The following is a 26,531-nucleotide window of genomic DNA, read 5'->3' as shown; positions in this document are numbered from 1 at the left end:
TTAGTACAATTTACATTTTTCAAATATGTTGGGGGAAATATATGCCAAATTAGGAAATTCTGATTAGAAAAATCACAAATGGATAGAAAAAGACAGACCAGTTACATATAGCAGAAATAAAAACATTATAATAGGATAAAAAAAATTTAAGTAAGTATGAATGTATTTAGAATATCAAAATAATTGGGGATCTTTTTTACATAATTATGTACATTCTGAATAGAATATAATTTTAGAATTTGTTTTTTAAACTCCTCTTCTTGTGAGAACACCAAGTACTCTCTTACATGTGAGTCATATTATGAAAGTCCTCACTATTTTTTGGAAATGCTTCATTGTGGCTTATACCAGGGTTAGCAACAGCCATATTTTCATCCCAGGGTTACAATAGCAAGCTGTTGAGTATAGATATTTCACTATCACACCATCTGTTGTCTTGATTGTTGAAGTTTTTTTATGTGTAAGCATATGTTGTTCTTTGCATACTTTTACTGTAATACTTTAATTCCTTTTATTGGATTTAGAATATTAGTACTAATTATCTTTTTACTTTATTGATTTCATAATTTTGCACTGCATTAGTTTGGATAAATTGCTTAGTAAATTCCTTTAGACTAATTTTTTTGTGTATCAGATAAGGTATATAGAAATGCTTTGTTAACTCTAAAACTATATATCATTTTAAGTATGATTATAAAACTGTTGGCAGATAACATTGGATGCTTGAAATGTTTGTGCCTTTGTTCTAAGTGCTTTACAAATATCCCTTCACAACCCAATGAGGTATTACCATTGTTATCTCTATTTTACAGATGATGAAGAGAGGAGAGATAGGTTCCTTACCCTAGATCACATAGCTAGTAAGTAGTAGAACTGGGATTTAAACCAGGCAGTTTTTCTCCAGTCGTCACTCTAGTGGAGGAAATGCATTACTTTCCCTTACAAACAGGATAAGTCCATTTGTCCTCAGATATACAATGGTTTATGGCATTTGTACAAGTTTGCTGTGATATATTTATTGGCATTTTACAAGATAATTGTTTTAGGACATCAGAAAGCTCACTGTCTAGAGGTTACTTGTACTCTGTCAAGGGCAATAACCTTGCCCACAACTGGTGATTATTCTGTTTCTGTCTTTAAAGAGAGGAATTATTCATGCTTTGGCAGTAAGCGGGACTCATTGCTGTAAACTGCAGTATGAGCTTAATGGTTCTCTGCTGGTGACAACCATAGCATTTGACCAGGATAACTTTTAAGCCTAGTCATCTAAGTTCCCTTTCATATTCTTCCCTCACTCTTATCTATGCACTCAACCTCTGTGGTCCCAAGCTACTACAGGGGAGGAAAAATAATTTTCCCCCTACTATCTTGAATTCTTGGCTGAGAACTTTTAATAAAATCCAAATTAACAAGAAAAAATAAACAGAAGTTTACTAACATTTATATTGCTCATTTATACATGGGAGATAGCCAAGGGAAAAATAAGTAACTCCTTGAGATAGCTTAGAATTCATGCTTAGAATTCATTAAGTAGCATTAACAGGGAAAGAGGAAGGAGGATGTAGAACTCTTATAAGAAAGGAAATGATTTTTATGAAAGATAAATGGGTCTTAGAAGAATGATGAGTTTGTGACAAAGATCTTCCCTGCTACCCTCTACTACTCTTATCTCCTACTAACCTCCTCCTTTGTGATAAAAGTCTATCTCCATTGTTGTTGAAGCTCCCAGGGAGTGGATTTTTGGCAATTGAATGGCTTGTGAAGGATCTGTGTTTAGGATGGATAAGGGAACTTTAGTATTAGCCTCTCCTACTAGTCAAAATAATCCGTATACCGTATACATTTTGGGACACACATCTTGAACTCTTACAGTGATATTTTGCTATCTTTTGCCAAACACACACACACACACACACACACACACACACACAGAGCCCAAATGCAATGAATGAAGAAACATAAGGATTAGAGGAAATCACATCTATTCTAGAAACCAATAAAGGGTAACATTTAAATAAAAGATTATTTCATAAAAGTACTTTTAATCATAGTGAAAATTGCTTTACAGGTACAGTGAAGATGGCTTTGAGTCAAAGGCAGAAACTAGCTCTGCCTGGCTTTATGCCATTATTCCCTGATATGTATAAGCAAACAACATGAAGGAGAGGAGATTCTACAAAGCCTTTTATTTGTTAAGGATAATAGTGGAACAGTGGCATATAGGACCATTGTTATAAGTCATAGAATAAACTTCAGGGAAAGTCTTGTTAAAGAATAAAATTCAACTAAATAAAATAAAATTCAAAAGTAAAATTCAGCTGAGTATTTTTATAGATCTAATTGGCTTCATTAAGTGACTCTTAAATCAGCATCTTTTTAGCAAGTAGACAGGAGCTCCAAGGAGAAGTTGTACAAAATGGAAGGTTTTAATAGGAAGTAGGGTGGGGCAAAGAAGTTACTAAGGAAAAAAAAAAAAAAAAAGGATTGTTCCAGGCAAGTTCAGCTTTCCTAGGGAGAAGAGCAGGCAGGGGTCTTATTAGGGAGATAGACCTCATCACTCTCTGGGGTATGAAGAAGGCCTATGTGATAGATTACCTCATTGGTGCTGACCAGAAAATTCCTGACGTGGTTATGTCTACATTTATGGTGGAGGTTGGAACTATAGGTTAAGTATTAAGCCCCAGTTTAATGACTTGGCCTGCCATCAGTGACTATCTTAGGTCTGTGGTTTTGTTTTTAAACAAACCCTAGTAAAGGCAGGGTAACAGTGAAGAGCAAACTGGTATGAGGCAGGACTCCTTTGTGATAGGGCAGTTAGGAACTTCAGAAAAGAGCTTAGTCTCAGCCACATAACTGGAGTAGTTGGAAAGGTAATAGAAAACTCAGTATGAGAAAGCTGGCCTTTGGCAGATGGCTTAAACAAATTGAAAATATATACATGTAAATAATGAGAAAACAAATATAAAATATGGAAGTGAGTTCCAGGACATCTAGTATACATGAATAGGGATTTCAGGAGAGAAAATAAAGCAAATTAAGGAGAAACAATAGCCAAAGAAATCTTTTTTTTTTTTTTTTTTTTCATATGTCATGGATCTCAGTATGGAGCAAAATCTGTGAAAGTACTACATATATTTTCTTTAAAAATCTTTGAAGTTCAGCTTTCCGGTCATAGAAGAAGGAAAAAGAAAAGTATACTTCAGATGAGACTTTTTAATATAAATAATTATGCAAATTGAGGTGTTGGCAGGTGTATAATAAGTGAGGCAGAGTGAAAAACATTTACAAAGGCACAGAGGTAGTGTGACACAATCATGACAAGAAGTAATTTAGTGTTATAGTTTAGAATACATGGTTGGGCATGTCAAATGATGCTGGACACAAAAATAGGATTATTATGGCAAAGAATATTATGTATGATACTAGGGAGACAATGTTTTATCTTGTAAGATCCTGGGGAAATATTTAACAATTTAGCATCATCCAATTTTCATATTAGAAAAATAATCATATATTCTTCATATATAATATATAATTATATAATCATAAATTATATTATAATTTATAATTATAAATTATAAAATCATATATAATTTTGGAGTAGAGGGAAATTAAATACAAAGAAATTAGTGAGGGATGGTCCCTGGTTTATAACACCTGATTTATTAATTGGTAGATGGTATGGTTTATAGGGAAAAGATTGAAGATACATTTATTTGATACAAATCAGTGAATTTATGGGATGGTAAAAGGAATGGGGAAAGGAATATGGATTTATTAGATGACAAGGTGAAGAATAGTGTTAGTGACTACATCTGTAATGCAGTCTGAGATAATTGTTTGTTTGCTTTTTAAGATTTTATTTATTTATTTTGAGAGCATGAGCAAGGGGAAGATTTAGAGGGAGAGAGAAAGAGAGAATCTCAAGCAGACTCCATGCTGAGTGCAGAGCCCAATGCAGGGCTGGATTTCAACAAAGATCAGGACCTGAGCTAAAACCAATGGTCCTCAGAGGCTCAATGGACCAAATCACCCAGATGCTCCTCTCCTTTTTATGAGATTTATTTGTTTATTTTAGAGAGAGCATGAAGGGAAGGGGCAGAGGGAGAGAGAGCTAAGCTGACTCTGCATTAAGCATGGAACTGGATTGCAGGGCTTGATCTCACAACCCTGAGAACATGACCTGACCTGAAACCAAGAGTCAGATGCTTAACTGATTATACCACTCAGGCACTTCAATCATTTCAGTTTTTGACATGTAAGTAAAGAAATAGAATTGGAATTTTATTTTATAGAATTGTAAAGAGGTAATTCCAAATAAAAGATATAACTATGTGGATAATCAGCATATATGAGATAGTAAGATGTAGCAAAGAAGGTGATCATTTGAGGAGAATTAGCATAGATGAAAAAGAAAGAAAGCCTAAATTATACCAACATTTAAATAGTTAAATAGTTTGAAAAAGAAAAGGCACCAACAAAACAGACTGAAAAATAAACATTTAAAAGGAAGAAAAATTAGGAATATTACTGTAGCCAAGTAAGAGTTGAATTACAAAAATAGGTTGATAATGCCAAATCAAACTTAGAGACCAAATATCACAATGTATAAGTTACCATTACTTAGTGATTTAATAGTCAACTAGTAATTGAATGCCCATTACAGACCAGTAGTTAACTTAGTCCTAGAGATACAGGATAAAGAATGATTTGTTAAAATTAATGAGTTTATATTGCAAGTGGGAAATATAGACCAATAATTGTGTCATAGTATAAACTTGTCAAATAAAAGACAAATGAAGACTTAGGAGAGACTTTATTCAAAAAGATTATTGCAAGGGAAGGAAAGGGGTTGTTGCAATAATGGGAATGGTCTAATTGATCAGCAATCTTCAAACATAATTAAGGTTAGTCAAAAGTTTTTTCTTGGCAGAGTAAATAAGACTGGAAAGAACTGGTGTGGGTTAGTAGGTTGAAGGGGGGTGGCATGATCTGAGAATAAATCAGGGAATATTTTATCTTGAGAGTTGCGTATCTTAGGAGGGGTCATTAAAGGAGGGTTATATGGTGGCTCTGGCTGAAAGTGGGCCAAAGTTAAGGGGCCAGGGGAGGGGGTGGGGGAGGATATCTTAATCAAAGTTTGGTTAACAAGCATTTTGTTCTGATTGATCAGTGGGGACTAAAGAGTTTAATCATTAAAAGGCAAATGGGAATTTAGAGAATCTGTGTCAGGTCCTTATCATAGGTAAACTAGAGGGGCATTGATGGGTACTATCTAAGTAATATGGAGGAAACATGCTTCCATTTTCTGAAACGAAAGGGTAAGGAGATTTCTTAACCTTTCCCATTTCCTAGGATCAGAGGGCTCAGGTAAAACTCAAAATTGTCAGGTATGACAAATGAGTGCTGCAAGGATAATATTATAGAAGGGTATTGAACTCAGATCAATGTCAAGAAAGGCTTCTTGGAGGAAAGAATTGAATCTCCAAAAGCCTAAGATAGTGAGATAAATAATTGAGAACGGCAGACAAGAAACTCAATGGCATCTGTAAAAAGCATTGAGGTTTAATTATCAGATAGTTTTCAGGGGTATAAGTTGCTGGATATTGCCATTGTGGAAAGTGGCTTGTGTGGGGCAAAGGGAGATGAAATTGAGGTAAAAAGGGGCTAGATCAAGAAATTTGTGTTCTAAATCAAGAAATGTGTAATTGATCTCTCAGTGATGTACCTGTAAAATATATTAAGCAGGGATGCCATATGATCAGATTTGCATTTTGGGAAGTTCATTCTAGCAATAGTGTATATTATGATTCAAAGGGAGTTGGGAAATAGGGATTATGTCAGATATAAGGACATTTTTAACAAGTTAAGAAAGTGATAAAGACATGCAGTAAAAAACAATGGCAGAGATTAGAAGAAAAGGGAGAAGTCAGACAGATACTAGGATATTGAATAGATCAGATCTACCAATATTTGGGTATAAGGAAGCATGAAAAAAAAAGAGAGAGAAAGCTTAGGATGGTCCCAGGGTTTCTGAGTTAAGTGACTATGCGCACTAGTACCATTTACTAGGGGCATCTGAGAAAGCAGTTTAAGAAGCAAGATTCATTTTTGGGAAAGCTGAATTTAACTGGGTATCAGTTTGATCATACTATTCCTTAGCTTAATAGACAGTTCAGGCCTAAAGCTAGAAATCTGGGAATCCTCAGCTCATAGGAAAGAATTGAAACTATAATTAGGTACAATCATCTGGAGAGTGTGTTCGAATTGAGAAGAGACAAATAGAGAAAATCCTTTAAATGTGACACTAGGCAGGTATGATAGGTATTTAAAAAGACTAGAAGTGGGGCGCATGGGTGGCTCATCCCTTAAGCGTCTGCCTTCAGCTCAGGTCATGATCCGAGGGTCCTGGGATCAAGACCCACATCGGCCTTCTGCTTGGCAGGAAGCCTGCTTCTCCCTCTCTCTCTGCTTGTGTTCCCTCTCGCTATGTCTCTCTCTGTAAAGTAAATAAATAAAACCTTAGGAAAAAAAGGACCAGAAGTAAACTGGAGTTAGAGGAAAGCTAGGAGGAGTGGTTTACAGAAGCCAAGGGAAGTAGTTGAGGGAAGAATATCCAATGTAAAAGTATCAGATACATTGGTAGGGGTAAAATCCAGTGGGTGGAGATACAGGAAAGGGGAAGTAGGAACAGCAAATACAGAATTCTATATCAAGAATCTGGGCTCTTAATGAAAGTTAAATACAAAGGATGGGGGTTTGGGATAAGTGCAATCATTTATATGGGTGCATTTTAAAGATGGGAAAGGCTACATCATTTTAATAGGTAAAAGGATAGTGACAATAAAAGATAATAGTGAAGCAGAGAGAGACGGGACTTAACAGCAATGGAGTGCCTATCTTGGACAGGAAGGGAAATATTTCTTGTTTTAAGGTTGAATAGAAGGCATTTCTATTCAGAAGAGATAGGAATATAGTTAAATGGGAATACAGTTAACTGTAGCTAATGGAAGAGATTTGTTTGATGGAGTTCAATTTATGGCCCTGTTTCCTCTGTGAAGAGATGTTTAGAGAGTCCTAGGGAAAATACTTAAAAAGAGTATAGAGAACAGAACTGAACAATTGCAGTAGCTCTTAGTGGAATGGAAGCAAGCCAGGGCCATGTAAAGCTGTTGTTAATTAGTAATGCATTTTTATAAATATAAACCCATAGTAGTACTAATTTGCAATGCTTTGTGATTTCTTTTGCTGGGTGTACATAGCTGATTGAGTATATAGGCAGAAAAGAGGACATGAAGTGGTGGGTTGGTAATTTTCAGGGTGGGTGACTTACAAACAATAAAAATTTTAGGTTTTTCATGTATAACCCTTACATTCAAAATGTAAGTAAAGTAGCATTATTTCTAACCCATCAAATGATCAGTAGGTTATAGGGAGTCTATATGATCCCAAATCTAAAATTTTGCAGGCATAGATCTTAGAGATAATTTCTTTAAAGGTACTAAAGAATATTTCTCCTCATGGGAATGAGCTGTAACCTGATAAAATGTCCAACATTCTAGTTAAGCTGCAACAAATTTTGAACTACTGTAAATTATTCTGTGAATCTAACATGTCAGTTTCCTATGGGAAACCACAGAATACTTTTAGAGTTTCATTGAATAACTACTCATGCCACCACCTTTTAAAGATCAACATGACTATGGTCAAAATTTTATATTTATGTTATCAGATTGGGAAAAGAGTCTAGAATGAAGAAATTTATCATCATGGGTCTTGCATTTTATGTAGAAAATTGAAATCATTTTGTGCTACTAATTTTTGGTATTATGATCTAATAAAATAGTTATGAAAATGTATTTATTGGGGCGCCTGGGTGGCTCAGTGGGTTAAAGCCTCTGCCTTCAAGTCAGGTCATGATCCCAGGGTCCTGGGATCGAGCCCCACATCGGGCTCTCTGCTCAACAAGGAGCCTGCTTCTTTCTCTCTCTCTCTCTCTCTCCCTCTACCTGCCTCTCTGCCTACTCGTGATCTCTGTCTGTCAAATAAATAAATAAAAATCTAAAAAAAAAAGAAAATGTATTTATTATATAACTATTATGCCTATGAGATACTTGTGAACATTTTAATAGCTTTTATTACTAGACTAGCAATTTTAAAATGTCCCTTGGAAATACTTTCATGAAATATAAATATTAAATATATTTTCACTATACAGGGATCAACCTATGATGATGAAATTAATAATATCAAGCATATTATCTCAAAAATTAATGAAATTCTGGCTCATAATTCTCCAGTTTTGATTGTTCAAAGATGGATACGTGGTTTCTTAGTTCGGAAAAACACGAGGTATGTTTTCTTTACTATTTGAATATTAAAATAATATAAAATCTGATGAAGAGGCAATTTTCTAATAATATTCTCTTTTTTGTATTTTTGTAGTCTCTATCAAAATGATATTTTATAGAGTGTTTGAAATAGTTTTAAGGAAAATACCACGTACTCTGTGGCAATATTATAGTATTTAGTGTAATATAAATTGATACTTTTTTAATTTTAAATTTGCCATATAAACAGCCAATCAATAAAGCTCTTATTAATCATTGATGCAGATAGCTTTCTTTTATTAAGCTTAAAAATATCAGTGAAAAATTTTAATTTCTCTCATATAATGGGATGTATTAGGAATATAAGTTGTATATATACAAAGGGATACAATAGAAATGCAAATCATGAAATATGTGAAGATTACATATTTTGGGGGTATGTGAAGATAATTTTGCAGAAATATCTGCTGCCACATCAATCTACTTATTTTTTGGTTAGTTGTCTTTTCCTCTCTCTTTGTTTCCTGTATTCCTTTCCAATGGCTGACATTTGCAAATAGAGGAAAACTTTTCTTGCAAGAATCTCTCAGCATTGTAATTGGGGCAATAAGGTAGGCTACTCTGCCATAAACTTATTTGTATTAGTTGTGCCGAACACCAAACATACAAAAAAAATAAATGAATATTCTCATATAGTGTATTCTTCACTGCAAAATGGCAGAGTTCAGAAGACAGAAATGATAATTAGCCCTGAAATATAGGTAGGATTAAGTAGATCTAAAGTTGGGCAATGGGCATTCCCTGAGAAAGCAAGATTTAAGAGGTTTCACTGAAATGATATTCAACATTATGTGACTAGGCTGAGAAAATGTTCTGAATTATCCTGCATGTGCTAAATCAAAGATTGCAATAGCCCTGATAAAGAGAAATAAGTATGAGGGACAAGTAGCAAATCAACCAAAATACAGTACCTAAAACTTCTGAGGAAGAGGTCCCATATACTTTTCAAACTAAGGTCAAAGTGCAAGAGAGAGTGGGCTCACAGATTAGGGCACATAAAATGATTTGGAATAAAAGATGTGGGAAAGTTTTACACAGTTACTGACAGGTATATATACACTTAAAATATTATTTCTATCTCATATGTTCCATTTAAATTTAGTATGCATTTTACATGAAATAAACATCTAATTAAAGGGACTTGTCTTTAGTTTATGCCCCCAATATTGAGTTTTTCTCTTTTAGAATCAAGATTTCCTCTAATATTCATGTAACATGAGATAAAAACCTTATGCATGGAAATAATTTCTGAACATTTAGCAAGAGTGAACAGAATTTGAATGAGCTTTGTGGAAAGAGACATCAGTAATAATAAATGACACAATGGTTCAAGGCAGACTGATTTGAATTATTTTTCTCTTTAAAATGCTGTTCCATTAGGCCCATTACTTAACTACTCTGAGGCCAACATTCCTCATATGCTGAATGGGATAGAGCTGGGGCGAAAAGCAGGACTTTTTCACTCTTTGCTTGTGGGAATTTAAAATCATGAATATAAAGCATAACACATTCTTATTAATTGCTATATTTTAAATATTGTCATTATTGTTGTTATAACTTGTACTCTCTGAATTATTTGATTCCATGGGAAACATACTCTTTTTTTTTCTTTTTTGATTCCTGTTTCCTTCTAATAACATTTGCAACAGCATACACATAGCAATCTTTCAAAAATATAAATCTAATTTTATTCAACAATTTATAATCTTCCAATTGCTACCAATTTGCTTTGGGAAAATGGCTGGGATATTTGCTCTGACAATGTTCATAACATACTGTCATTATCATGAGCACTTAACATGCTATATTACAGTTGTCTGTACAATTATCTCTATCTCCAGATGTATTATACATTCTCTATCTCTATTATGTAACAGAGTGCTTGACATATGTTAGGTGCTCAAAACATAGTTTGCTCAGTTGATAAATACATAGATAGATTGTGGAAGTTAGAATCGGAAAAGTATATCTGGATTCATCTATGGAAAGGGAAAACAGAAAGGAACTGGGCAATATATAAAGCTCCTCGGAGAGTACCTAAAAGTACAAATAATTAGTCCTGTCATATGTTAATTTCCAGCCATTTCCACACCCAAATACTTTGCACCATGCTTAAAAACTGTTCATTTAAACTGCTTGAAACTTTATGTACAGACTTGAAATATCATATATTGCCTAAATTGAGAAAATTGTTATGATTAATGCTATTATCTTTTAAAGTAATGGTACCTCTGATGTAGATGAAACTGTGCAAGGGAGGTGCAATTTTTAATTTTTTAAAAAACTTTAATTCCAGTATAATTAACATAACTGTTAAGTCAGTTTCAGGTACACAACATAATGACTCAACCATTCTACAAACTACTCAGTGCTTATCATAAGTGTACTCTTAACCCCCTCTATTTATTTCACCCATCTCTTCAACTCCCCTCTGGTAACCATCAGTTTGTTCTCTATAGTTAGAGTTTGTTTCTTGATTTCTCTCTTTTTTCCTTTGTTTTGTTTCTTAGATTCTACACACCAGTGAAATCATACGATATTTGTCTTTCTCTGCCTGACTTATTTCACTTAGCACTATGCCCTTTAGATCCATCCATGTTGTTGTAGATGACAAGAGTTCATTCTTTTTTATGACTGAGTAATTATGTGTGTGTGGTGTTTATATACACACCACTTTTACTTTATCCATTCATTGATCAATAGATACTTGGGTTGTTTTCATGATGCGGCTCTTGTGAATACTGCTATAGTAAACATAGGGGTGCATACATGTTTTCAGATTAGTGCTTTTGTACTCTTTGGGTAAATACACAATAGTGCGATTACTGGATCACATGGTAATTTCAATTTTTTGAGGAATCTTCATGCTGTTTTCCACAGTGGCTGTACAAGTTTGCACTCCTACCAATAGTGCACGAGGGTTCTTTTTTTCCACATCTTCACCAACACTTGTTTCTTGTGTTTTTTATTTTAGCCATTCTGACAGATTTGAGGTGATATTTTTCATTGTCATTTTGATTTGTATTTCCCTGGTGATAAGTGATGTTGATCATCTTTTCATGTGTCTCTTGGCCATCTGTGTATCTTCTTTGGAGAAATGTCTCTTCATATCTTCTGCCCAATTTTAATTGGATTATTTGTTTTTTGGGGGTGTTGGGTTTTTTAAGTTCTTTATATATTTTATATATGAACTTTTACTGGATATGCCACTTGCAAATGTCTCCTCCCATTCAGCAGATTGTCTTTTAGTTTTGTTGATGGTTTCCTTTGCTGTGTAGAATATTTAGTCCTGAGTTTATTTTTGCCTTTGTTTCCCTTGCCTTAGGAGGCACATTGAGAAAAATGTAGCTATGGCCAATGTTAGAGATACTGGTGCCTATGTTCTCTTCTAAGATTTTTATGGTTGCAGGTCTCACATTTAGGTATTCAGTATTTCAGTTTGTTTTTGTGTCTGGTATAAGAAAATGGTCCAGTTTCATTCTTTTACATTTACCTGTCCAGTTTCCCAGCACCATTTGTTGAAAAGACTTTTTCCCTTTGTATATCCTTTATTGCTTTGGTGAAAATTAATTGACCATATAATTGTGGGTTTATTTCTGAGATCTCTATTCTATTCCACTAATAACTGTGTCTATATCTGTGTCAGTATTATACTATTTTGATTAGTACAACTTTGTAGTGTTTCTTTAAATCTGAGACTGTGATTCTTCCAGTATTATTATTCTTTTTCAAGATCGCTCTGGCTATTTGAGGTCTTTTGTGGTTCCATACAAATTTTAGGGTTATTTGTTTTAGTTCTATGAAAAATGCTGTTGGTATTTTGATAAGGATTGCATTAAATCTATAAACTGCTTTGGATGGTATGGACATTTTAACAATATTTGTTTCCCCAATCCATGGACATGAGTTATCTTTCCATTTGTTTTTATCATTATCAGTTTCTTTCATCAATGTTTTGTAGTTTTCAGAGTACTGGTCTTTTACCTCCTTAAGTTTATTACTGAACATATTATTATTTTTGGTGAAATTGTAAGTGGGACTGTTATCTTAATTACTCATTTTATATTTGTTATTTATATTGGTTTATTATATAGAATACAGTGGATTTCTGTGTATTGATTTTGTATCCTGTGACCTTACTGAATTTATTCACCATTTCTAGTAGTGTTTAATCTAGTTTTTGGTGGTCTTCAGGGTTTTCTATATATAATATCATGTCATCTGTGAATAGTGAAAGTTTTACTTCTTTCTTACCACTTTGGATGGCTTTATTTATTTTTCTTGTTTGATTGCTGTGACTAGGACTTCAAGTCCTATGTTGAATAAAAGTGTGAGAGTAGCATCCTTGCCTTGTTCCTGATCTTGAGGATATCTTTCAATTTCTCACCATTCAGTATGATGTTAGCTGTGTGTGTGTGTGTGTGTTTTTAATGGCATTAATTATGTTGAGACATATTCTCTCTAAACCTACTTTGTTTTTTTTAATCATGAATGGATGTTGTACTTTGTCAGATTGCTTTGTCATTGTACTTTGTCAAATTGTACTTTGTCATTTGCCTCTGTTGAAATATGGTTTTTATCCTTTCTCTTCTTGTAATTTGTTACATTGACTGATTTGCAAATATTGAACCACTCTTGCATCCCAGGAATAAATCCCACTTGATGGTCTGAATATTTTTTTTTAAAGATTTTATTTATTTATCAGAGAGAGAAAGGGGGAGAGAGCGAGCACAGGCAGACAGAATGGCAGGCAGAGGCAGTGGGAGAAGCAGGCTCCCCGCCGAGCAAGGAGCCTGATGTGGGACTCGATCCCAGGACGCTGGGATCATGACCTGAGCCGAAGGCAGCTGCTTAACCAACTGAGCCACCCTGGCGTCCCTGAATATATATTTTTTTAATGTATTGTTGAATTCAGTTCCTAATATTTCTTGAGGACTTCTGTGTTCATATCTATCAGAGATATCAATCAGTAGTTCTCTTGTGTGTGTGTGTGTGTGTGTGTGTGTGTGTGTGTGTAAGATTTTATTTATTTGACAGAGATGGCAAGTAGGCAGAGAGGTAGGCAGAGAGGGGGAGGAGGAGAAGAGGCTCCCTACTGAGCAGAGAGCCTGATGCAGGACTTGATCCCAGGACCCTGGGATCATGACCTGAGCTGAAGGCAGTGGCTTAACCCACTGACCCACCCAGGTGCCCCTTGTGATGGTTTTATCTGATTTTGGTATCAAGGTAATGCTGGTCTCATAGAATGAATTTGGAAGTTTTCCTTCCTATTCTATTTTTTTGGAATAGTTTGTAAGGAATAGATATTAACTCCACTTTACATGTGTGGTAGAATTCACCTGTGAAGCCATCTGGTCTTAGATGACCTTTTTTTTTTTTTTTTAAGATTTTTATTTGTTTATTTGACAAAGATAACAAGTAGGCAGAGAGGGGGGTAAGCAGGCTCATTGCTGAGCAGAGAGCCCGATGCGGAGCTTGATCCCAGGACCCTGAGATCGTGACCTGAGCTGAAGGCAGAGGCTTAACCTACTGAGCCACCCAGGGGCCCCAAAGACTTTTGTTTGTTGTAGGGTTTTTTTTTTTTTTTTTTTTTTTTTTTTTTACTGTTTCTGTTTTATTGCTGGCAATCATCTGTTCAAATTTTTTATTCCTTCTTGATTCAGTTTGGGAAGCTATGAGATTCTAGGAATTTATCCATTTCTTAAAGATTATTCAATTTGTTGTCATATCACTTTTCATAATGTTCTCTTACAATCCCTTGTATTTCTCTGTTGTTGGTTATTATATCTCCTCTTTCATTTCTGATTTTGTTTATTTGAATCTCCCCCCCAACTCGTTCTCTCACACGAATCTGGCTAAAGGTTTAAAAATTTTGTTGATCTTTTCAAAGAATCACTTCTTGATTTCATTGAACTGTTCTTTTAAAGTTTCTATTTCATTTATTTCTGTTCTAATTTTTATTATTTCCTTCCTTCTACTTGTCTTGGGTTTTGTTTGCTTTTTTCTCTACATCCTTTAAATGTAAAATTAATATATATTTGAGATTTTTTTTTCTTTTTGAGGTAGGTCTATAATGCTATAAACTCTCTTTGAATAGCTCTTGCTGCATCCCAAAGGTTTGGGATCTATTTGTTTTCACTTTTAGTTGTTTCCATGTAATTTTTTATTTCCTCTTTGATTACTTGGTTGACCCATTTGATGTTCAGTAGCATTTTATTTAACCTCTATCTATTTGTGTTCTTTCCAGACTTTTTCTTGTGGTTAATTTCTAGTTTCATAGTGTTGTGGTCAGAAAAGATGTATGATATGGCTGCAATCTTTTTGAATTTGTTGAGACTTCTTTTGTAGCATTACATGTGATCTATTCTGAAGAATGTTCCAAGTGCACTTGAAAAGACTGTATTCTCCTATTTTAGGATAGAATATTCTGAATGTGTCTGTTATATTCACCCAGTCCAATGTGTCATTCAAAGCTACTGTTTCCTCGTTGATTTTTTTTTACCCATTAATGTAAGTGGAGTGTTAAAGTCACCCAGTATTATTGTATTAATGATTACTTCCTTTATGTTTGTTATTAGCTGCTTTATATATTTAGGTGCTCACATGTTGGATGCATAAATATTTACAATTGTTATATCATCTTGTTGGATTATTTCCTTTATGATTATGTAGTATCCTTCTTTGTCTTTTCTTACAGTCTTTGTTTGGAATTCTATTTTGTCCTATATAAATATTGACACCCCAGATTTCTTTTCACGTCCATTTGCATGACAAATGCTTTTCCATTCCTCAATTTTTAATCTGCCTGTGTCTATAGGTCATTTGGATAGGAGCATATAGATGGGTCTTTCTTTTTTATCCATTCTCTTGCCCTGTGTCATTTGATTGGAGTATTTAGTCCATTTACATTCAAAATAATTTTTAATAGGTATGTACTTATTGCCATTTTGTTCCTGGTTACTGTGTTGTTTTTTTAGTTCTTCCCTGTTTCTTTTTTCTCTTGGTCTCTTATCTCACAGTTTGTTGGCTTTCTTTAGTGATATACCTCGATTTCTTTCCCTTTATTTTTTGCATATCTATTACCAGTTTTTGATTTGTAGTTACCATTAGGTTTGTATTAATATCTTATGTGTGTAGCCGTCTATATTAAGTTAATGGTTACTTAACATTGAACCCATTCTAAAAAGACTAAATTTTTTCTTCTCCCCCCTCTAAATTTTAATGTATATGTTATCTTACTTTATATCCTTTTATTTTGTGAATCCCTTGACTGATTTTTATAGATAGGGCTCATTTTACTGCTTTTGTTTTTCCTACTTTTCTTGCTTCTGTTTATAGTCTTTCCTTTCCACTCAAAGAGTCCCCTTTAACATTTAATATAAGGTTGATTTAGTGGTAATGAATTTCTTTAAGTTTTGTTTGCCTGAGATACTCTTTATCTCTCTTTCTATTTTGAATGATAGCCTTGCTAGATAGAGTATTCCTTGTTGCAGATTTTTTTTTTTTTCCCCTTTCAGGCCACTCTATTCTGCCTGTAAAACTTCTGCTGAAAAAGTCAGCTATTAACCTTTTGGGATTCCCCTTGGACAAAACCATTTTCTTTTCTCTTGCTGCTTTTAAAATTCTCTTTATTGCTAACTTTCCACCTTGATTGCTTATATAGCAATATGAGTCTCTTTGAGTTGATTTTGTTGGGAGTTCTCTGTGCCTCCTAGATGTGGATTTCTATTTCCTTCTCCAGATTTGGGAAGTTTTCAGCTATTATTTCTTCAAATAAATTTTCTACCCCCTTTTCTTTATCTTCTACTTCTGAGATCCCTATAATGTGAATGTTACTATACTTGAGGGTGTCACTGAATTTCCTTAGCCTGTTTTCAGTTTTTCTTATTTTTCCCTCTCTCCTATTCAGCTTGTTGGCTTTCCATTTCTATGTCCTTTAACTTGCTTATCCTTTCTTCTGCTTCACCTAGTCTAGTATTTATTCAATGTAATATATTTCTAATTTTAGTTACTGAGTTCTTCATTTCAGGTGGTTCTTTTTCTCTGTTTTCTGTCTCTTTGTTGAAGGTCTCACTGAGATCCTCCACTTTTTTCTCAGGTCTGGTGAGTATCTTTTATGGCCATTACTTTAAATGCTCTATTAAGAATATTGCTTATCGGAGCACCTGGGTGGCTCAGTGGGTTAAGCCACTGCCTTTGGCTCAGGTCATGATTTCAGGGTTCTGGGATCGAGTCCTGCATTAGGCTCGCTGCTCAGCAGGAAGCCTGCTTCCCTCTCTCCCTCTTTCTGCCTCTCTGTCTACTTGTGATCTCTGTCAAATAAATAAATAAATAAAATCTTAAAAAAAAAAAAGAATATTGCTTATCTACATTTCATTTAGCTCTTTTGCTGTGATTTGTCCAGAATGGCCCATCTTGGGCTTCAGTTGAATGAGACCAGGGAATTTCCAGAGCTATGGGAGCACTGAATTGCAGGGCACTTTCACTGTATTGTCCCCTGAGAAGCTTTTATTGTGAGTGGAGCCTGCAGTCAGATCAGATGTCTGCCCCCAGCCTGGGGCTGAGGCAGTAGTTGAAAAGGTGTGTGTGGTTTTCTGCACCTCTCCCTGAGGCAGGAATCACTTTAAGGTGGTACTGACCCCTGTCAGGTTTGCTTGCACAGTTCCAACTGTGGCACTGCTCTTAGCACTCTTGCCAAGGATATGTTGATATAAAGAGTCTACAGGAGAGTGTGGGAATGAAATATGCAGTGTAAGCAAGTCTCAGCTAGTCTAGTCTGGTCTGGGAGAGGACCTACACCCACCTCAGAAAATTCCTTCCGGGGTAGATCTGCAGAAGAGTGCAGGATCAGGGCACACTGTTAGCAAGCTGGGTGGAAAGTATTCATGCTGTAGTGGTTCTCACAAGTGTCCCTGTATCTAGAGTGTGGAGTGGAAAAGGGAAATGGTGGCATCCTTCCCTTGCTTATACTGCCCTGCAGGTCAATTTGTCTCCCAAGCACCTCTGTTCCCTTCCTACCCTCTTCTATATGGCCATTTCTCTACATTTGGTTGTGGAGAATTTGTTCCGCCAAACTTTAGGTTGTTTTCTGAATTATTTATACTAATATGGGTGTTTTCTTGGTGTGTCCATGGGATGAAGTGAACCTAGGATCCTCTTACTTCACCAACTTCCCCAGAAGTCTCAGGGAAGTACATTTTTATTTTTAGAGTGAATTATTATGATCAGGTTGGCAGCCTACTAAATCTAAGTAACAGCAGCTATGTTGAGTTAATAGGAAGGATTATTGGCTGCATTGTGGGATTAAAAAGGATAAAATACTGGAAAAAGTAGGAAACAATTTACCGAATGTGTAGTGTATGTAAAATACTATATTACATACTTTAACCCACTTTATATCATTTAATACAGCAGAGCTTTTAAATTTGTCCTGATTTTCTATTTTATAGATGAGGCATTAAGAATTTAAACTTGGTTGAGATGTTAGGATATATATCCAATGGCAGACAGCATTATATATTTGTGGTTAGTTGTAAAGAAATGAAACCATGTGTGGAAATTTGCAAAAGTTGAGTTCTGTTGTTTAACATATCCCAAATGCTGTGCTCTTCTTATTTTTCTTCCTATAATATTTTCTTAAGAGCCCTGGTCTTTTTAGTAGGGAATTGTGTTTGAAGACCAGTCAGTATCTGGGAATTGGGTGTTTATTGCTATTAGAGTGTCATTGTTCTTTGGCCATTTTGGCAGACTGGATAGAAAATTGTTTATTTTTTGTATCATGAACACATGTTGATACTTTAAATGCTAATCCAGCACAAGTGGTTCTTCACTGCCTTTCTTCATTTTACATTAAACTTTCCTTCTTTGATCATGTGAATTTTAGTTGCCAAAATTATCAATAATTTTACTCATTAGCCTAATTCTAATGGACACAAAATAGTTCAGAATTGCTATAATTACTATACATAAACTACTATTAATTGTGATCATGTTTTAAAAAATTTGTTATTCTTTCTTTTATTGATGTGTTGTATCACATTGACTGATTTGCGGATGTTGAACCAACCTTGCAGCCCTGGAATAAATCCCACTTGGTCGTGGTGAATAATCTTTTTAATGTACTGTTGAATCCTATTGGCTAGTATTTTGTTGAGTGTTTTCGCATCTGTGTTCATCAAGGATATTGGTCTATAGCTCTCTTTTTTGGTGGGATCCTTGTCTGGTTTTGGGATCAAGGTGATGCTGGCCTCATAAAATGAGTTTGGAAGTTTTCCTTCCATTTCTATTTTTTGGAACAGTTTTAGGAGAACAGGAATTAGTTCTTCTTTAAATGTTTGGTAGAATTCCCCCGGGAAGCCGTCTGGCCCTGGGCTTTTGTTTGTTTGGAGATTTTTAATGACTGTTTCAATCTCCTTACTGGTTATGGGTCTGTTCAGGCCTTTTATTTCTTCCTGGTTCAGTTGTGGTAGTTTATATGTTTCTAGGAATGCATCCATTTCTTCCAGATTGTCAAATTTATTGCCGTAGAGTTGCTCATAGTATGTTCTTATAATAGTTTGTATTTCGTTGGTGTTAGTTGTGATCTCTCCTCTTTCATTCATGATTTTATTTATCTGGGTCCTTTCTCTTTTCTTTTTGATAAGTCTGGCCAGGGGTTTATCAATTTTATTAATTCTTTCAAAGAACCAGCTCCTACTTTTGTTGATTTGTTCTATTGTTTTTTTTGGTTTCTATTTCATTGATTACAAGAACCATATGATACTCTCAATAGATGCTGAAAAAGCATTTGACAAAGTACAGCATCCCTTCCTGATCAAAACTCTTCAAAGTGTAGGGATAGAGGGCACATACCTCAATATCATCAAAGCCATCTATGAAAAACCCATCGCAAATATCATTCTCAATGGAGAAAAACTGAAAGCTTTTCCGCTAAGATCAGGAACACGGCAGGGATGTCCATTATCACCACTGCTATTCAACATAGTACTAGAGGTCCTAGCCTCAGCAATCAGACAACAAAAGGAAATTAAAGGCATCCAAATTGGCAAAGAAGAAGTCAAATTATCACTCTTCGCAGATGATATGATACTATATGTGGAAAACCCAAAAGACTCCACTCCAAAACTGCTAGAACTTATACAGGAATTCAGTAAAGTGTCAGGATATAAAATCAATGCACAGAAATCAGTTGCATTTCTCTACAACAACAGCAAGACAGAAGAAAGGGAAATTAAGGAGTCAATCCCATTTACAATTGCACCCAAAACCATAAGATACCTAGGAATAAACCTAACCAAAGAGACACAGAATCTATACTGAGAAAACCATAAAGTACTCATGAAAGAAATTGAGGAAGACACAAAGAAATGGAAAAATGTTCCATGCTCCTGGATTGGAAGAATAAATATTGTGAAAATGTCTATGCTACCTAAAGCAATCTACACATTTAATGCAATTCTTATCAAAGTACCATCCATCTTTTTCAAAGAAATGGAACAAATAATTCTAAAATTTATATGGAACCAGAAAAGACCTCGAATAGCTAAAGGGATATTGAAAAAGAAAGCCAACGTTGGTAGCATCACAATCCCGGACTTCAAGCTCTATTACAAAGCTGTCATCATCAAGACAGCATGGTACTGGCACAAAAACAGACCCATAGATCAATGGAACAGAATAGAGAGTCTAGAAATAGACTCTCAACTCTATGGTCAACTAATCTTCGACAAAGCAGGAAAGAATGTCCAATGGAAAAAAGACAGCCTCTTCAATAAATGGTGCTGGGAAAATTGGACAGCCACATGCAGAAAAATGAAATTGGACCATTTCCTTACATCACACACGAAAATAGACTCAAAATGGATGAAGGACCTCAATGTGCGAAAGGAATCCATCAAAATCCTTGAAGAGAACACAGGCAGCAACCTCTTCGACCTCAGCCGCAGCAACATCTTCCTAGGAACAACGCAAAAGGCAAGGGAAGCAAGGGCAAAAATGAACTATTGGGATTACATCAAGATCAAAAGCTTTTGCACAGCAAAGGAAACAGTTAACAAAATCAAAAGACAACTGACAGAATGGGAGAAGATATTTGCAAACGACATATCAGATAAAGGACTAGTGTCCAGAATCTATAAAGAACTTAGCAAACTCAACACCCAAAGAACAAATAATCCAATCAAGAAATGGGCAGAAGACATGAACAGACATTTCTGCAAAGAAGACATCCAGATGGCGAACAGACACATGAAAAAGTGCTCCATATCACTCGGCATCAGGGAAATACAAATCAAAACCACAATGAGATATCACCTCACACCAGTCAGAATGGCTAAAATCAACAAGTCAGGAAATGACAGATGCTGGCGAGGATGCGGAGAAAGGGGAACCCTCCTACACTGTTGGTGGGAATGCAAGCTGGTGCAGCCACTCTGGAAAACAGCATGGAGGTTCCTCAAAATGTTGAAAATAGAACTGCCCTATGACCCAGCAATTGCACTATTGGGTATTTACCCTAAAGATACAAATGTAGTGATCCAAAGGGACACATGCACCCGAATGTTTATAGCAGCAATGTCCACAATAGCCAAACTATGGAAAGAACCTAGATGTCCATCAACAGATGAATGGATCAAGAAGATGTGGTATATATACACAATGGAATACTATGCAGCCATCAAAAGAAATGAAATCTTGCCATTTGCGACAACATGGATGGAACTAGAGCGTATCATGCTTAGCGAAATAAGTCAAGCAGAGAAAGACAACTATCATATGATCTCCCTGATATGAGGAAGTGGTGATGCAACATGGGGGCTTAAGTGGGTACGAGAAGAATAAATGAAAGAAGATGGGATTGGGAGGGAGACAAACCATAAGTGACTCTTAATCTCACAAAACAAACTGAGGGTTGCTGGGGGGAGGGGGTTTGGGAGAAGGGTTTGGTATTATGGACATTGGAGAGGGTATGTGTTTTGGTGAGTGCTGTGAAGTGTGTAAACCTGGTGATTCACAGACCTGTACCCCTGGGGATAAAAATATATGTTTATAAAAAATAAAAAGTTATACAAAAAAAATTTTTTAAAGGTTTTTTTTTAAGATTATTTATTTATTTGATAGATAGAGATCACAATTAGGCAGAGAGGCAGGCAGAGAGAGGAAGAGAAGCATGCTCTCCACTGAGCAGAGAGCTGATGCACCGCTCAATCCCAGGATCCTGAGATCCCGACCCAAGCCGAAGGCAGAGGTTTTAACCCACTGAGCCACTCAGGCATTCCAACTGTGAGCATATTTAATAAAGTTAAAATTCGTTTTAGATTTTTTTTTGTTTTAAGGTTGGTGTTATATATTTAAAATAATTGTTGAATAGGTACTTAATGTCATTATAATGTATTATTAGTTCCTTTTCTAATTACTTTATTTCTTTTTAATTTTTAACATATCTATATTCATCTTCTATTTCTATTAGGGCATTTTCTGTTCCATTTATTCATTATGCTCTGTCCAGTTTAGTATTTACTTCTAAAAGGAGTGTTAAAATTCTGGTTCTTTTCTGAGTCCCATCATTGCATTCCTAAACTTGTCTACTTCTAGTTCATGTGGTTTTGTATGTCTTTTATCATTTTCTTGATACCCTTTTGTTCATTTTTTTAAAGTAAGACTTTATTTTATTTTAGAACAGTTTAAGTTATTCATCAATATTAAACAATATGTATAGAGATTTCTAAAATAATCCAGCCTCTACCCATTTATAGCCTCTCCCATTACAAATATTCCCCACCAGTGTGGTACTTTTGTTAAAGTTGATGAACTTACATTGACACACAGTCATTATCCAAAGTCTATAGTTTACATTATAATACACTCTTGGTGTTACGTATTCTATGGGTTGGACACATGTAAATCGCATGTTTCATCATTATTGACTTACATAGTACATTTTCTCTGCCTCCAAAAATCCTCTGTACTCTTTCTGTTTATTCCTTTTATCATCTCTAACCCCTGGAAAACACTGATTTTTTATTGTCTTCATAGTTTTACCTATTCCAGAATATTTATAGTTGTAATCATACATTATGTAGACATTTAAAATTGACTAAGTGACATCCACTTATGGTTTCTCCATGTATTTTCATTATTTGATAAACTCATTTGTTTTTAGAGCTGAATAATATTTCATTGTCTGGATATACCTATTTCTTCATCCATTCCTCTTCTGGAGAACATCTTGGTTACTTCCAATTTTGACAACTATGAATGAAGCTGCTATAAACATCCATGCACAAGCTTTTGTGTGGAACTCAGTTTGTAACACCTTTAGAAAAATACCAGGGAGCATGATTGCAGGATTGTATAGTAGGAACTTGTTAGTTTTATAAGCAACTGCCAAACTGTTTTCCAAAGTGGCTGTACCATTTTGAATACCACCAGCAATGAATGAAGATTTATGGTGCCTCACTTCCTCACCATCATTTGGTGTTATCACTGTTACAGATTTTGGCTATTCTAATAGATGTGTAGTGGTATCTTCTTGTTATTTTAATTCACATTTTACTGGTTTGTATATGATATGGAACATTTTCTTGTATGTATACAAGATCTGTATACCTTCTTTGGTGAGGTGTCTTTTTAATATCTGGCCCTTTTTTTTTATTGTTGAATTTTAAGAATTCTTTGTTAATTTTGGAAAACAGTCCTTTATCAGATATGTCTTTTGCAGTTTCTCCCAGTCTCTAGCTTGTCTTCTCATACTCTTGTCCTTGTCTTCCATAGAGATGAAGTTTTTAATTTTAATGAAATCTACTTTATCAATTTATTCTTTCATGGATTATGGCTTTGGTGTCATAGCTACAAAGGCACTGCCATATCCAAGATCATCTAGGTTTTCTCCAATGCATATCTTATAGAGTTTTACATTTACATTACAGTTTTGTATTTTGCACTTAGGTCATAGATCCATTTTGAGTTATTTTCTTGAAAGAAGTAATGATTTGTATGAGATTCATTTATTTATTTTTTGCAAATGGATGTTCCAGCATCATTTCTTAAAAAGGCTATCTTTGTTCCATTGTATTGCCTTTGCTCCTTTGTCAAAGATTAGTTGACTGTAATTATGTATGTCTATTTCTGAACTCTCTCTTCTGTTCCATTGATCTATTTATCTGTTCTTTTGCTAATACCACCCTATCTTGATTATTGTAGCTTTATAGTAATCTTGAATTTGGGTAGTGTTGGTCCTTTAATTTTGTTCTTCAGTATTTTGTTACTGAGTCTGGATTTTTTGCCTGTAAATAGAAACTTTAGAACCAGTTTGTAGCTATCCAAAAAATAATCTTCTGGGACTTTGAGTTTTCACTGAATCTATAGATAAGTTAGGATGAACTGAAATCTTACAATAATGAATTTTCTTATCTATGAAACATTTGATCTCTTATTTATTTATTCCTCTTTGATTTTGTTCATCAGAAGATTATATGTAGTTTTCCTCAAATAGAACTTGTACATATTTGTTAGATTTGAACTGAATATTTTATTTTCACAGGTGCTAATGTATGGTATTTTGTTTTACTTTATCATTGTTAGTATATCAGAAGGTGAATGAGTTTTGACATTAACCTTGTATCTTTCAACCTTGCTATATAATTGCTTGTTACTGTCAAGAGAGTGCTTTTTTGTTTTGTTTGTTTTTTTGGTCAGTTCTTTCAAATTTTCTACATAGAAAATCATTTGGAAACAGAAGGCAATTTTTTCCTTCTTCCTTAATCTGTATGCCTTCAATTTCTTTTTCTTGTCTTGTTGCATTAGCTAGAACTTCCAGTAAGAATGTTGATAAGGAGTATTGAGAGGACATCTTTGCCTTAGACCTCATCTTAGTGGGAAAACTTACACTTCTGTACTTTTAAGTATGATATTAGCTATAAAGATTTTTGTAGATATTGTTAATCAGTTGAGGGAGTTCTCCTTAACTAGCTTTCTGTGAATTTTTTCATGTAAAGGTGTTGAGTTTTGTTAAATGTTTTTTTCTGCATCTATTGATTGGGGCCATGCAATTTTTCTTTTCCCTTCCTTCCTCTTCCCTTCCCTTATTTTCCCCTTTCCCTTCCTTTCTCCCCTTCTCCTTCCTCTTTCTTTCTCTCTGCCTATCAATTTGATGATAAAAAATGAAAAATAATTGCTGCAGGCCTACAGACATTAAAGAGAATAAAAAGAACAACTTTATGCCAAATAATTTGGGTGAAGTAAACAAATTTCTTGATGAAATACAATTTTCACATTGACACGAGAAAAAACAAAAGTGCTGAATAGTCCTATATACCTGAAAGAAATTGAATACATGATTGAAGTCCTTTCCACGAAGAGACTTTAGTTCTAGATAAATTTACTGGTGAAATACTGTGTACATTTAAAAAATATTATATACCATCTTATGCAAGTTCTTCATAGAGTAAGAGACAATAGTTTTCATGTTGTTTTGAGAGGCCAATATAGTATTAATACAAAAACATGACAAGGACATTACAAGAAAGATAATTACAGACCATTCTTATGAATATACATGTAAAAATATTAGAAAATCGTATCTAGTGGTATATAGAATATAATACTCTATTGGTAATATAGGTTTATTCTTAGAATACAAAATTAGTTTAACATTAGAAAATTAATCACATAACAGAATATGGGGGAACACCTCAGGCATTTCTCACTTTGCCTAGTATTATGTTAACTGAAATTTATACATATTTTGAACAAAAAAACTTATTTGAACAAGTTATTTTGCAAGATTCCAAGGTAACTGAGATTTGATCTTTTTTGATTTCATATTCCAAGATGGCTTACATATTTACTCCCTGGTGTTACTCCCATGATTACATCATATTATCTGGCAAAAGGTATTTTACATATGTCCTTAAGGTTACTTATAACCAGTTGGCTTTAATATAGATTATGTAAGTGGATCTAACCTAATCAATTGAGTACTTTACAAACAGAGTTTTCTCTGGCTAGTAGTAGAACAGGGTATCAGAGAAAGTTGAAGCACAAAAAGGATTTGATATACTGTTGCTGGTTTGAACACAGAGATCACATGGAAAGGACCTGGGATGGTGAACTTTGTTAGCTAGGAGTGACTCTTCACCAATAACCAGCAAGAAAATGGTGACTTCGGTCCTATGTAGGAAATTGGTTTCCACCACTACCTGAATGAGCTTAGAAGCATATTCTTTTTCCCCTAAGTATCCAGAAAAGAACCCAGATCAGCCTTTTAAGTTTGTGGAATTTATTGCTCAGCAATATAAAATAATATATGATAGAATTGTACAATTGAGGCTATAGCTCTGGTATGTATAAGGTTTCATTTACATAGTACCTTGTAAAATGAGGACTGCATGTATACAAATCTCAATGTTTGCACAAGAATTCGTTGATCGAATTCAACAGAGTTAAAGGTTAGAAGGATACTTCCTTAATCTAATAATAGGTATCTTTTAACACATTTATTATCACTTAATAATGAAATATTGGAATTATTACCGCTGAGATCAGGAACAAAAAAGGTTGTCAACTGTTAACATTTTCATTTAACATTGTTTTCCGTTGAGCATGTAATGATGAAACAAAGTGACAAAAAAGGAACTTAAAAGATTAGGAAGGAACAAATAAAATTTTAATTTTCTACAGATGTCATGTTTGTGAATGTGCAAGCTAGTGAAGTCATAATACAAAAACCAATGGCACTTACATAAACACAATAAAAATTTGTAAATGAAATTAAAGATACCATTTATAATACTATAAAAAACTACCATTTGTTTGTTTGATCTTCAAGAGGCAGACACAAAAATAAGATAAGTACAAGAAATTCATTTGGAGAAATATCTTAAAAGGATTGGTATAGATAGGAATAGACATGAACCTGACACCTGGGAAGGGAAAGAGAGAAGGGGCTGGGTAGGAAGCAATTCAGCAGCACAACTCTGAAAAAAAATCTAAGCTACATCAGTGGGGGAATTCCTGAAAAAAATTTAAATATTAGAGGAATCCTGTATGAGGCAGAAATTGGCTAGCACTATTTACCCTGATGTTTTCAGGCATTGATTGGGATAGCCTTGGAGAAAATGTATTAGTGGAACCAAAGTGGAA

General features: G+C 34.6%; 1 protein-coding gene across 1 annotated transcript in view; it reads left to right on the top strand.

Moving 5' to 3' along the window:
* Positions 1-26,531, top strand: part of LRRIQ3 (leucine rich repeats and IQ motif containing 3) — a 217,299-nt gene that overhangs the window by 58,387 nt on the left and 132,381 nt on the right. The window contains exon 4 of the mRNA XM_059376872.1: positions 8,219-8,352. Within this exon, the coding sequence (XP_059232855.1) occupies positions 8,219-8,352 (134 nt within the window). The remainder of the gene's footprint in view (positions 1-8,218; positions 8,353-26,531) is intronic.

The sequence above is a fragment of the Mustela nigripes genome, chromosome 14 (assembly GCF_022355385.1).
Source record: "Mustela nigripes isolate SB6536 chromosome 14, MUSNIG.SB6536, whole genome shotgun sequence".
NCBI classification, from domain to species: domain Eukaryota; kingdom Metazoa; phylum Chordata; class Mammalia; order Carnivora; family Mustelidae; genus Mustela; species Mustela nigripes.
Note: the sequence above shows the minus strand (reverse complement) of the source record. Positions and strands in the feature narration are given on the sequence as shown.